The sequence below is a fragment of the Chrysemys picta genome, chromosome 2 (assembly GCF_011386835.1).
Source record: "Chrysemys picta bellii isolate R12L10 chromosome 2, ASM1138683v2, whole genome shotgun sequence".
NCBI classification, from domain to species: domain Eukaryota; kingdom Metazoa; phylum Chordata; order Testudines; family Emydidae; genus Chrysemys; species Chrysemys picta.
In genome coordinates, this window is record NC_088792.1 from 28,438,418 (window position 1) to 28,453,046 (window position 14,629).

Here is a 14,629-nt window from a genome sequence, read left to right on the forward strand (position 1 = left end):
TTGTCTGTTATTGTGTTTAAAAATATTACTAAATATAGAACATAATTCAGGAATTCCACACTGACATTTAAGCAAGCTACTATTTTTTTGTGGTGCACTTCAAGAAGGAAGTGGTGTAAATCCAAATAATTAAAATGTTTCTTTTTATCATCTTCAGCCTAACTCACAGTGAATCAGATGCAACAGCAAGCCTGTTTAACAGGATAAAATGTGGTAACTTGAACATTCACTTTTCTGACAACCAGTTTCCAGATTTTCATAATCTCATGTAAATAAACCCAGAAATCCATGCCAAGACTTGTGGACTCTCTAATGGGATGTAAAAGCTTCCAGCAGGAGTAAGCAAGCATGATAAGGCAATTAACGCTATTGCTGTCTTTGTTGACAAAAGTCAAGTAAGATATAAAGAACAAATTATTCCAGGTAGCTCATTTGCAGAAAGATCAAGGCTTGTTGTGTTTCCATTTAGCCTAGCCTATAATTATTTGCATTTAGAAAGGACCTTATAACTGAAGTGAACAACTTCTTCCCTTCATAAGCTCTATTTTAACAACAAATCAGAAGTGAATATTTTATACAGATCCATTTAATTATCTTGCAGTTGATACACTTCCAAAGAACAGGACAAACAAGTGATATTTTTACATATTTGTGTGTGTGCATACACACACACTCACTCACAGTAATATCTAGCTAGATAGTGATAAATCTTGGGTCAAATTCAGCCTGGACGTAAGCGGCCACATCACAACTGATTTCAGTGGGGTTGCATCTTCTTACATGAAGGGCCTGCCTTGACTAGTATTATAACGTTGGTCCAGATTCTCAGCTGGTGTAAATTGGTATAGCTGCATGAGCTATGCTGATATACATCTGCTGAAAATTGAGTCCATTCGCTTTCAGATGGACATTGACTAGCTAAGTCCCAAGTTGAACACAGCTTGACCTGTTAGCATAAGGTTCAAAGTCCTTCTTAAGATCATGTTAGTTAAAATGTGTTAACTCTCATGTTTAAAACACATTTTTTTCAATCCATGCATGCCATAAGGCTGTGTCTACACTAAGACTTATCCAAAAATTCCCCCCATTGCTACTACCAGTTCAGCTTCATCATAGTTAGCCACTTTGAAAGTACTAATGCATCCAAGACCCCAGAAATCCACTGTCATTACTAGCTGCAGCGGCACAGGAGCCAGCAAACAGAGCTGTAAACAGGGGAGTTTGAGTGGGAGTTTGCAATGGGAGTTTGGGGGAAGACTAAGGCCTGGTCTTCACTACGGGTTTAGGTCGACTTTAGCAGCGTTAAATCGAATTAAGCCTGGACACGTCCACACGACGAAGCCCTTTCTTTCGACTTAAAGGGTCCTTTAAACTGGTTTCTTTACACCACCTTCGACGAGGGGATTAGTGATAAAATCGGCCTTAGCGGGTCGGAATTGGGGTAGTGTGGACGGAATTCGACGTTATTGGCCTCCGGGAGCTATCCCACAGTGCTTCATTGTGACCGCTTTGGACAGCACTCTCAACTCAGATGCACTGACCAGGTAGACAGGAAAAGACCCGCGAACGTTTGAATTTCATTTCCTGTTTGCTCAGCGTGGAGAGCACAGGTGACCACGCAGAGCTCATCAGCACAGGTAACCACGATGGAGTCCCAGGATCGCAAAAGAGCTCCAGCATGGACCGAACGGGAGGTACGGGATATGCTCGCCATATGGGGAGATGAATCAGTGCTAGCTGAACTCCGTAGCAGTAAAAGAAATGGCAAAGTATTAGAAAAGGTCTCCAAGGCCATGAAGGACCGAGGCCATAACAGGGACACACAGCAGTGCCGTGTGAAAATTAAGGAGCTACGGCAAGCCTACCACAAAGCCAGAGAAGCAAACGGAAGGTCTGGGGCAGAGCCGCAAACTTGCCGCTTCTACGCGGAGCTGCATGCCATTCTAGGGGGTGCAGCCACCACTACCCCAACCGTGTGCTATGACTCCATCAATGGAGAAACACACAGGGAAGAGGGTTCGGGGAACGAGGAAGATGAGGATGGAGGTAATGTAGGTAGCTCACAGCAGCAAGGAAGCGGAGAAACCGGTTTCCCCAACAGCCAGGATATGTTTATCACCCTGGACCTGGAACCAGTAACCCCCGAACTCACCCAAGACCCTGAGGGCACACAGGAGACCTCTGGTGAGTGTACCTTTTGTAAATATTACACATGGTTTAAAAGCAAGCGTGTTTAATGATTAATGATTAATTTGCCCTGGCAATCGCGGCCAGTACAGCTACTGGAAACTTCTGTTAACGTGTATGGGGATGAGCGGAAATCCTCCAGGGACATCTCCAGAAAGCTCTCCTTCATGTACTCCCAAAGCCTTTGCAAAAGGTTTCTGGGGAGGACTGCCTTATCCCGTCCGCCATGGTAGGACACTTTATCACGCCAGGCCAGTAGCACATAGTCTGGAATTATTGCATAACAAAGCATGGCAGCGTATGGTCCCGGTGTTTGCTGGCATTCAGACAACATCCATTCCTTATCTCTCTTTGTTATCCTCAGGAGAGTGATATCATTCACCTGGTTGAAATGGGGTGATATCATTCACCTGGTTGAAATGGGGTGATTTTATTAAGGGGACATTCAGAGGTGCCCGTTCCTGCTCTTCTGAACAGAAATGTTCCCCGCTGTTAACCACGCGGTGGGGGGAGGGGTGAAGTGATCATCCCAGAGAATCGAGTGTGTGTGTGTGGGGTGTGGTTTACTTGGGTTTGTGCTGCATGTTAACCCGGAAACCGCAGCCCCTCCTTTTACATTGAAAACCCATTTTCAATGGCCAACCCAATTCATCCTTGATATGTGAAATGCGCTGCTGTTTGAAACCATTCCCACATGTTAAGAACGTTAAAAAAGCCAAAACACTGTGGCTTACCATGGCTGCCTGCAAGCCGAAATCTGTTGCCTGGCACTGCGTGAGTGATCTCTCATACCAAACCGGCAGGCAGAGGAAAAATGTGACCTTGTAACGAAAGAGTGTACCCATTGTTCTCTAAAATGTGTCTTTTTTTAACCACCTCTCCCTTCTCCTCCACCAGCTGCAAATGTTTCTCCTTCGCAGAGGCTAGTGAACATTAGAAAGAGAAAACGGAGGATGCGGGACGATATGTTCACGGAGCTCCAGATGTCCTCCCACGCTGATAGAGCACAGAAGAATGCGTGGAGCCAGTCAATGTCAGACATGAGAAAAGCACAATATGAACGAGAGGAGAGGTGGCGGGATGAATGGCGGGATGAAAAGAGCAAGTGGCGGGCTGAAGATGATAGGTGGCGTCAGCTTGCAGACAGAAGGCCAGAGTCAATGCTCCGTCTCCTGGAGCATCAAACTGATATGCTCCAGCGTATGGTTGAGCTGCAGGAAAGGCAGCAGGAGCAGAGACCGCCGCTACAGCCCCTGTGTAACCAACAGCCCTCCTCCCCAAGTTCCATAGCCTCCTCACCCAGACGCCCAAGAACACGGTGGGGGGGCCTCCGGCCACCCAGTCACTCCACCCCAGACGATTGCCTAAGCATCAGAAGGCTGGCCTTCAATAAGAGTTAAAGTTTTAAAATGCAGTGTGTCCTTTTCCATCCCTCCTCCCCCACCCATCCCAGGCTACCTTGGCAATTATCCCCCTACTTGTGTGAGGAATTAATAAAGAATGCATGAATGTGAAATAACAATGACTTTATTGCCTCTGCAAGCGGTGCTCGAAGTGGGGAGGGGAGGGTGGGGGTGGTTGGTTTACAGGGAAGTAGAGTGAACCGGGTGGGGAGGGGCGGAGGGTTCATCAAGGAGAAACAAACAGAAGTTTCACACCGTAACCTGGCCAGTCACAAAACTCGTTTTCAAAGCTTCTCTGATGCGCACCGCGCCCTGCTGTGCTCCTCTAACCGCCCTGGTGTCTGGCTGCGCGTAATCAGTGGCCAGGCGAGTTGCCTCAACCTCCCACCCCGCCATAAATGTCTCCCCCTTACTCTCACAGATATTGTGGAGCGCACAGCAAGCAGCAATAACAATGGGGATATTCTTTTCGCTGAAGTCTGAGCGAGTCAGTAAGCTGCGCCAGCGTGCTTTTAAACGTCCAAATGCACATTCCACCACCATTCGGCACTTGCTCAGCCTATAGTTGAACAGCTCCTGACTCCTGTCCAGGCTGCCTGTGTACGGCTTCATGAGCCATGGCATTAAGGGGTAGGCTGGGTCCCCAAGGATAACAATTGGCATTTCAACATCCCCAACGGTTACTTTCTGGTCCGGGAAGAAAGTCCCTTCCTCCAGCTTTCGAAACAGACCAGAGTGCCTGAAGATGCGAGCATCATGTACCTTTCCCGGCCATCCTACATTGATGTTGGTGAAACGTCCCTTGTGATCCACCAGGGCTTGCAGCAGCATTGAAAAGTACCCCTTGCGGTTTATGTACTCGGTGGCTTGGTGCTCCGGTGCCAAGATAGGGATATGGGTTCCGTCTATGGCCCCACCACAGTTTGGGAATCCCATTTCAGCAAAACCATCCACTATTGCCTGCACGTTGCCCAGAGTCACTACCCTTGATATCACCAGGTCTTTCATTGCCCTGGTAACTTGGATCACAGCAGCCCCCACAGTAGATTTGCCCACTCCAAATTGATTCCCGACTGACCGGTAGCTGTCTGGCGTTGCAAGCTTCCACAGGGCTATCGCCACTCGCTTCTCAACTGTGAGGGCTGCTCTCATCCTGGTATTCTGGCGCTTCAGGGCAGGGAAAAGCAAGTCACAAAGTTCCATGAAAGTGCCCTTACGCATGCGAAAGTTTCGCAGCCACTGGGAATCATCCCATACCTGCAACACGATGTGGTCCCACCAGTCTGTGCTTGTTTCCCGGGCCCAGAATCGGCGTTCCACGCCATGAACCTGCCCCAGTGACACCATGATTTCCACATTGCTGGGCCTGTGCCTTGTGAGAGGTCTATGTCCATGTCAATTTCCTCATCACTCTCTTCGCCACGCTGCAATCGCCTCCTCGGCTGGTCCGGGTTTCGCCTTGGCATGTCCTGGCTCTGCATATACTCCAGGACAATGCGCGTGGTGTTCATAGTGCTCATAATTGCCACGGTGATCTGAGCGGGCTCCATGATCCCAGTGCTAGCTATAGCACCTGGTCTGAAAAAAGGCGCGAAACTAGTATCTGATGGACCAGGAGAAGGAGGGAGGGCGGGAGGGAGGGAGGGAGGGCTGAGTGACGACATGGCGTACAGGTACAGGTACAGGGAATTAAAATCAAGAAAGGTGGCTGTGCATCAGGGAGAAACACAAACAACTGTCACACAGAATGGTCCCCCCAAAGATTAAACTGAAAAGCCTGGGTTTAGCAGGCCGTTGATTTCATGGAGGGAGGGGAAGCAAATGAATACAGAACAAATCTATTTTTTACATCTTAAGCTGGCAGCCGACAGTGCAGCATGACTGATAGCCTCTGCAGTACGATGACGATGGATACCAATCGTAATATACCATCTTCTACCAAAAGGAAAGGGGCTGCTGCTGTTTAGCAATGCAGCCCCACGTCTGCCAGCCCCACGTCTGCCAGCACCCAGATCGCCCTCGGCCTCTTCTGGGTGCTTAGCAGATAATACTGGGCAATTGGCAGAAAATAGTATACTACGACTGATAGCCATCATCATTGAGACAGTAGCATGTCTGCCCAGGTGCCCATGATTGACAGCCACTGCAGTACGATGACGACGGATACCAGTCGTAATATACCATCTTCTACCAAAGGGCAAGGGGCTGGTGCAATGCAGCCCTACGGCTGCCAGCCCCACGGCTATTAGTCATGCTACACCGTCTACCGCCAAAAGGCAGTTAGCAGCTGCTGCTGTGTAGCAATGCAGTCCCACATCTGCCGGCACCCAGAGGACATATGGTGACGGTGAACTCAGCTGAGCTGAGCGGGCTCCATGCTTGCCGTGGTATGTTGTCTGCACAGGTAACCCAGGTAAAAAGGCGCAAATCTATTGTCTGCCGTTGCTGTGACGGAGGGGGAGGGGCCTGACGACATGTACCCAGAACCTCCCGCGACACTGTTTTGCATCATCCAGGCATTGGGATCTCAACCCAGAATTCCAATGGGCGGCGGAGACTGCGGGAACTGTGGGATAGCTGTGGGATAGCTACCCATAGTGCAATGCTCCGGAAGTCGACGCTAGCCTCGGTACTGTGGACGCGGTCCGCCGACTAGAGCACTTAGAGCATTTTATGTGGGGACACACACAATCGGCTGTATACAACCGATTTCTATAAAACCGGCTTCTATAAATTCGAACTAATTTCGTAGTGTAGACATACCCTAAGAGAGGCAGGCAGAGGAACAGACAGGCTAGTGAACGGGGGTGTGTGGTGTTCTGGCAGTGTTTTGGTGCTCGTTGGGGGTTTGTTTTGCTGTGGGTGGTGGTGTTTTGGTTTGGTTTGTGTTTCCCGGACTTACAGGATTTAGGTGGGAATGCTATGATAGATACAGAGGAAGCACTGGTAGTGACCCAAGCAATGGAAGAAACAATGAAGATGACTGGATGTGGAAGCTGCGGCATCCCAAGAAAGGGCAAAAAATTAATAGGCAGGAATTGTAGACCAAGCTGGATGAGCAAGCATCTCAGAAAAGTGATTAAGAAAAAGCAGAAAGCCTACAAGGAGTGGAAGATGGGAGTGATCAGCAAGGAAAGCTACCTTATTGAGGTCAGAACATGTAGGGATAAAGTGAGAAAGGCCAGAAGCCATGTAGAGTTGGACCTTGCAAAGGGAATTAAAAGCAATAATAAAAGGTTCTATAGCCATATAAATAAGAAGAAAACAAAGAAAGAAGAAGTGGGACCGCTAAACACTGAGGATGGAGTGGAGGTTAAGAATAATCTAGGCATGGCCCAATATCTAAACAAATACTTTGCCTCAGTCTTTAATGAAGCTAATGAGGAGCTTAGGGATAATGGTAGGATGACAAATGGGAATGAGGATATGGAGGTAGATAGTACCACATCCGAGGTAGAAGCCAAACTCGAACAGCTTAATGGGACTAAATCAGGGGGCCAGATAATCTTCATTCAAAAATATTAAAGGAACTGGCACATGAAATTGCAAGCCTATTAGCAAGAATTTTTAATTAATCTGTAAACTCAAGGGTTGTACCGTATGACTGGAGAATTGCTAACATAGTTCCTATTTTTAAGAAAGGGAAAAGAAGTGATCCGGATAACTACAGGCCTGTTAGTTTGACATCTGTAGTATGCAAGGTCTTGGGAAAAAAATTGAGAGAGAAAGTAGTTAAGGATATTGAGGTCAATGGTAATTGGGAGAAAATACAACATGGTTTTACAAAAGGTAGATTGTGCCAAACCAACCTGATCTCCTTCTTTGAGAAGGTAACAGATTTCTTAGACAAAGGAAATGCAGTGGATCTAATTTACTTCAATTTCAGTAAGGCATTTGATACAGTTCCACATGGGGAATTATTAGCTAAATTGGAAAAGATGGGGATCAATGTGAAAATTGAAAGGTGGATAAGGAACTGGTTAAAGGGGAGACTACAACGGGTCGTACTGAAAGGTGAACTGTCAGGCTGGAGGGAGGTTACTAGTGGAGTTCCTCAGGGATCGGTTTTGGGACCAATCTTATTTAATCTTTTTATTACTGACCTTAGCACAAAAAGTGGGAATGTGCTAATAAAGTTTGTGGATGACACAAAGCTGAGAGGTATTGCCAATACAGAGAAGGACCGGGATATCATACAGGATGATCTAGATGACCTTGTAAACTGAAGTAATAGTAATAGGATGAAATTTAATAGGGAAAAGTGCAAGGTCATTTAGGGATTAATAACAAGAATTTTTGTTATGAGCTGGGGACGCATGAGTTGGAAGTAACAGAGGAGGAGAAGGACCTCAAAGTATTAGTTGATCACAGGATTACTATGAGCTGCCAATATGATATGACCATGAAAAAAGCTAATGCGGTCTCGGGATGCATCAAGCGAGGTATTTCCAGTAGAGATAAGGAGGTGTTAGTACCATTATACAAGTCACTGGTGAGCAGGGCCAGCCTTAGCAAGAGCGGGGCCCGATTCCTGGGGGAGGGGCTTGCCACCAGCAAGCCCCTCCCCCAGGAATCGGGCCGCGCTCCGGCCGGGGTCACGGGGTTTGGGTCCGGGCTGGAGCCGCCGGGGCCGGGGGTGCTCGGCCGGCACCGCTTGGCTGGGGCCGGGCCGGAGTCGTTCGGCCAGGGACGGGGATGGCGCCCCGGGGCCTGAGCCAGAGCTGCCGAGGTTGGGGTGGACAGCTGCAAGGCCTTCTTAGGCGCGGGGCCCGATTCAGCCGAATCGGCTGAATCGGCCTAAAGCCGGCCCTGCTGGTGAGACCTGATCTGGAATATTGTGTGCCATTCTGGTCTCCCATGTTTAACAAGGATGAATTCAAACTGGAACAGGTACAGAGAAGGGCTACTAGGATTATCCAAGGAATGGAAAACCTGTCTTATGAAAAGAGACTCAAAGAGCTTGGCTTGTGTAGCCTAACCAAAAGAAGGCTGAGGGGAGATATGATTGATCTCTATAAATATATCAGAGGGATAAATACCAAGGAGGGAGAGGAATTATTTAAGCTCAGTACCAATGTGGATACAAGAACAAATGGATATAAACTGGCCATCAGGAAATTTAGATTTGAAATTAGATGAAGGTTTCTAACCATCAGAGGAGTGGTTCTGGAACAGCCTTCTAAGGGGAGCCATGGGGGCAAAAGACATATCTGGCTTCAAGACTAAGCTTGATAAGTTTATGGAGGGGATGGTATGATGGGATAGCCTAATTTTGGCAATTAATTGATCTTTGACTATTAGCGGTAAATATGCCCAATGGCCTGTGATGGGATGTTAGATGGGGTCGGATCTGAAAAGTTACTACAGAGAATTCTTTCCTGGGTGTCTGGCTGGTGAGTCTTGCCCACATGCTCAGGGTTTATCTGATCTCCATGTTTGGGGTCGGGAAGGAATTTTCCTCCAGGGCAGATTGGCAGAGGCCCTGGGGGGTTTTCGCCTTCCTCTGCAGAGTGGGGCACGGGTTACTTGCTGGAGGATTCTCTGCACCTTGAAGTCTTTGAACCATGATTTGAGGACTTCAGTAGCTCAGACATAGGTTAGGGGTTTGATACAGGAGTGGGTGGGTGAGATTCTGTGTCCTGCATTGTGCAGGAGGTCAGACTAGACTATCAAAATGGTCCCTTTTGACCTTAAAGTCTATGATTCTATGATTCCCCTCAAAAAAACCTTCCCTAATATAAACAGAAATTGGCTCTTTCTTTTTAATTGCCTTTTATGGGCAGCCCAATCCTGTACATTCATAATCCAGTAATAAGTCTTTGAAGTCAAAGGGAGTGATCAGTAGGCCTATTGCTGTGTGAAAGAGGTACTTGTATGAGAAAATACTTGCAATATTTCATTCTTGTTTAGAATCACAATCAATGGCTCCTTCAGATGAGAAATTATATATTTAATATAATTAAACCTTCAACAAATTAAGGGCCAGAACTACTTTTGATGTAATTTAACTTTTGGTAGAGTAACCATACCTACAAGCTATTACTGTGCTCAACTGAAGATACCGCAGAAATATATCCACTGAATGAATTATTTTGTATGATGCTGTTGCCTTCGTAACATAAGAGTCTGATCCTACAAGATGCCTATAAACCATTAACTCTCATGAATTTCAACTGAATTTAAAGGTACTTAGCACCTATCTGGATTGGGCCTGAAAATTGCCATTGCTTTTCTTTTGATTACATATCACATTCGCTGTAAATTGTGTATAGCCTGATTCCTCTAAACATATTTCACTAGCTTGAATTAATGAATAAATAAATCAGATTATAAACCCATGCAATTTAGAGGTATGTTCCCCCAAGTTACTAAAGATCTATCTACCTACCAATCCTAGAAAACTTATTGACTAAGAACCTTTGTGAGTTTGGCTCCTCCATTTCTGTCATGATATCTCACAACATTGGCAGAATGTGGCACAATGTGTAGAGCAAATCTAGTCACCAATATTTTGTTAACCTTTCTGCATATGAGAAGTTCTATTTTACTTATAAATGAGCTTTTTATGTTGTGTTTTTCTCAGAACTGTTGTGAAAATCTGTAACTATGTGCTGCTGAGGGATGAGTCTCAAAGTGCAATTTTACTCTAAAAAGTGTCTCTGTCATAAATGGCCTTTTGGAGTTCCATGTTATTGTTGTTATTTATTATTTGTATTACAATTACAATGACTAGCAGCAACCCCAGTGATGGATGAGGTGCTAGCTGCTGAACAAACATACAAGGAGCTTGCATTCTAAGGATAAAACAAGAGACAACCGATGGCTACAGACAGATAGGAGAGCATAAGAAAACAAGGAGAGAAATTGGTTGATAGGCAGTGGTCACAGCACAACAGCTGCCTTGATGGTTTCCATATAAAATATAATCGGTAGAGGGCCTGATCCTGCTTTCACTAACCTTAATGGGAAATTTTCCATTGATTTCAATGAGAACAGGATCATGTCCTGTGTTAACAGGGGTATTTTAAAAACATTTTCCTTTTAAACTCTGAATTTCACCTTTTAAAAAAAATTCAACACCTTTCACTGCTGTTAAATCTTGTTTATATATTCACAGTTATTTCCTTCCAATGGAACATCAGGTTACAGCTGTATGACCAGACTAGCATGTTAATATCAGGATATATAAACCCAGTAAACTCTAGCATACCATTCGATACTATCATCCCCAGATGACATAGGAGGAGATGAACTTCCTTAAATGCTAATTCCTGTTTAGCTTTGGATTGAATAAAATGTGTTGTTAATGCTCTGTTAATGCTCTCTGCAGCTGATGCTGGGTAAAAGTTCAGATGACTGCCAACATTTAACAGGATTCATAGCATTTAACAATTGCCAGTAATCCTCCAGCATGTTGTCAGAAATCTTCTACTGTTTATATTTCCAAGAGACCAGAATTCAATCAACCTGTTTGTGTCTGGTTTTATTATTTTGTTCAAGCATTATTAAATTAAATACAATAAATATATATATTTTCAATCTTGCTCACTTCTATTGCTAATCTAATGATTTCATAAAGAAAATATTTTTTCTGTATATGTGTATATATATATGTATATGTATATTTCTCCTTGTAATTTATGGCAAGACATTGTAGGTTTGGCACTGTTACTTTGTGTTGATGCTAGCAACATTTATTCAAGAAAAGGGGATTATAAACTGTAATCACTGTGATCATAACTATTGCTTTCACTATTTATTTGTTTTATAGTAGTGCCTCGATGCCCTAACCAAGAGCAGGGCCTTGGTCAGCTAAGTACTGTGTGTACACATAGTAGAAGACAGTCCCTGACCTCAAGAGACATCTAAATAGACAAGACAGAGAAAGGATGAGAGGGGAAACAAAGTCATTAAGAGGTAAAGTAACTTGTCTAATTTCACACAGCAGGTCAACAGCTGCGCACTGAGTCTTAATCCAGCGACCTCTACTGGGCCATATTCTTAAAATGAACCACAATGCTTCCTGCTGTTATGTGCAACCTGACAGTCTAATAAAAAGTGCAGAGAACTCAGTCCTGCTACCATTGAATGCAATAGGAATTTTGCCATGGTCTTTCAATGAAAGAAGGCACAATCCCATAGAGCTCAAACCTGGGAGAAGCTGACAGGCTCCCAGATAGAGGCCACTCTATCACTCCCAGGAAGCCCTCTGTATTTTTTTAAGATTGGGACCAAAATTTTATGTCAATTTGGGGGTAGGTCCACAGTGGGATTTAGGCATCAAACTGCCACTTTAGGCACTTACATCCAAAAGTTAGAGCCTCAGGAGCCCTGCTCAGGTGTCACCTAACCCTGTAGGCACCTAAATTCCCTGGGTGAGTAAGGGTGAATCTACATGGCAAAAAACACCCTGCAGCAGTGTGTCTCAGAGCGAGTCTACAGACTGGGGCTTGCAGGCTCACCTATGGTGCTAAAAATAGCCATGTAGATGTTCTGACTCAGGCCCACCTCCCTTCTGGGCTTCAGAGACTCAGCTCCAGCCTGCACTGCAATGTCTACAAGGCTGCTTTTAGTGCCGTAGCGCAAGTCCGGTGAACTGGGGGTCTGAGACTCACTGCCCTGGGTTTTAAAACACAGTGTAGATATACCCTTAATCTCTCCTGTTGACACTGTTCCACTTTGTGTGAAATGCTTAAATATTCATTGGGCCAGAGCGTGCGTGAGAATAATTCTATATCCCTATGGTTAGGACACTCCTCTGGGCTGTGAGTAAGTCAAGTTTAAGTTCCTGATCCTCTCAGGCAGAAGGGGGATTGGAACCTGGGTTTCATGCATCCCGGGAGAGTACGCTAACCACGAGGCTATTGGGTAAAAGAAAACTAGAATCACCTACTCCTTGTTTCTTTTGAGAAAGGGCTGACTTGGCTTAAGCACTTAACTGCAGGGGAGGAGTTCTGGCTGTGATTCTTGAGCAGAGATAGGCACCTCCCTCTAACCGAGAGTTAGGTATTTAATTCCCTTTAAGGGGTGGGCCTTAAGCCATATCTCTCTCCTCAGCATTTACTATTGGCTAGTTTAGGTGGCTTCCCACTCAGATCGCTGGCTTTTCTGAATCCCATTTTTAGGGACCTTACTCTCCCAGTGCATTGCATAGGATGCCTGGGCGCCTAACTCAGGACTATGGATTTCTGAGGGGCATCTAAGTTACATGTTGCAGCACTGAGTCTAAGTTGCCTTGGTTGATCTATCCCTTAGAATCTCAAAAGTTCATAGTAATATTCTGTGTGACATACTGTGCAAAGCCATGCGGGCCAGAGAGCGCGAGTTCTTGTGGTGACAGTGTGTCAGACACGGCACGTATAAACCCTCAGGAGAGCAGAGAAGGGAAACAGTTTGTGTTTTATTTTCTGTTAGACTCATAAACTTTAAGGCCAGGAGGAAGTAACATGATCATCTAGTCTGACCTCCTGCATATTACTGGCCACAGAACCTCACCCACCCACTCCTGTAATAGACCCCTAACTTCTGACTGAGTTACTGAGCTCCTCAAATTATGATTTAAAGACTTCAAGTTACAGAGAATCCACCATTTACACTAATTTAAACCTGCAAGTGACCAGTGCCCCATGCTGTAGAGGAAGGCGAAAAAAAAACAGGTTCTCTGACCATCTGACCTGGGGGAAAATTCCTTCCTAACCCCAAATATGGCATCAGTTAGACCCTGAGCATGTGGGCAAGACTCACCAGCCAGACACTTGGGAAAGAATTCTCTGTAGCAACACAGCTTTCCCAATCTAGTATCTCCTCAATGGCCATTGGAGATATTCACTGCTAGCAGTCACAGATTGGCTGCATGCCACTGTAGGCAGTCTCATCATACTGTCCCCTCCATAAACTTAGCAAGATCAGTCTTGAAGACAGTTAGGTTTTTTGCTCCCTTTGGGTAGCAGTTCCAGAACCTCACTCCTTTGATGGTTAGAAAACTCCATCTAATTTCAAGCCTAAACTTGCTGATGTCCAATTTATATCCATTTGATCTTTGTCCATATTGGGGCGTAACTTAAATAACCTCTCCCTCCCTGCTATTCATCCCTCTGATGTATTTAGAGAGAGCAATCATCTCTCCCTTCAGCCTTCTTTTGGTTAGGCTAAACAAGCCAAGCTCCTTGAGTCTCCTCTCATAAGGTAGATTTTCCATTCCTCTGATTGTCCTAGTACCCTTTCTCAGCACCTGTTCCAGTTTGAATTCGTCCTTCTTAAATATGGGAGACCAGAAATGCACACAGTATTCCAGATAAGGTCTCACCAGTGTTTTGTATACCGGTACTAACACTTCCCAATTTCTACTGGAAATACCTCACCTGATGCATCCTAGAACTTCACTTAGTTATTAAATTTCATCCCATTTCTATTACTCCAGTTTTCAACGTTGTCCAGATCTTGTATGCTATTCTGGTCCTCCTCCGTATTGGCAATACCTCCCAGCTTTGTGTCATCCACCAATTTTATTAACACACTCCTACTTTTTATGCCAAGGTTATTAATACAAATGTTAAACAAGATTGGTCCCAAGATCAATCCCTGAGGAACCCCACTAGTAACCTCCCCGCAGCCTGAAAGTTCACCTTTCAGTCTGACCACTTATAGGCTTACCATTAACCAGTTCCTTATCCAACTTTCAATTCTCACATTAATCCCCATCTTCTCCAATTTAACTAGTAATTTCCCATGTGGAACTGTATCAGAAGTCTTACTGAAATCCAGGTAGATTAAATCCTCTGCAATTTCTTTCTCAAAGAAGATCAAGTTGGTCTGGCATGATCTACCTTTTGTAAAACCATGTTGTATTTTATCCCAATTATCTTTTACCTCTATGTCCTTAAATACTTTCTCTTTCAGAATTTTTTCCAAGACCTTGCATACAATTGAGGTCAAACTAATAGGGCTGCAGTTTCCTGGATCAAATTTTTCCCCTTTCTTAAAAATAGCTTAATATAGTACAGGGGTGGTCAAACTTACTGACCTTCTGAGCCGCATAT

The 14,629-nt window shown here is 45.0% G+C and overlaps 1 protein-coding gene across 1 annotated transcript; it reads left to right on the top strand.

Annotated features, from left to right (window-relative positions):
- Window positions 1-1,289: 1,289 nt before the first annotated feature.
- Window positions 1,290-10,240, top strand: LOC135981142 (myb/SANT-like DNA-binding domain-containing protein 2). The gene is made up of 3 exons (XM_065582422.1): window positions 1,290-2,184; window positions 3,085-3,259; window positions 10,174-10,240. The coding sequence occupies exons 1-3, from the start codon at window positions 1,647-1,649 to the stop codon at window positions 10,238-10,240; spliced, it is 780 nt and encodes a 259-aa protein (XP_065438494.1). The 5' UTR covers window positions 1,290-1,646.
- The last annotated feature ends 4,389 nt before the right edge of the window (window positions 10,241-14,629 follow it).

Bases quoted from the DNA above. Each gene is read 5' to 3' on its own strand.
- LOC135981142 (XM_065582422.1), top strand. From the start codon at position 1,647: ATGGAGTCCCAGGATCGCAAAAGAGCTCCAGCATGGACCGAACGGGAG. The intron at 2,185-3,084 runs GTGAGTGTACCT...CTCCTCCACCAG, and splicing joins GGGCACACAGGAGACCTCTG to CTGCAAATGTTTCTCCTTCG. The intron at 3,260-10,173 runs GTGGCGGGATGA...TGTTTTTCTCAG, and splicing joins CAATATGAACGAGAGGAGAG to AACTGTTGTGAAAATCTGTA.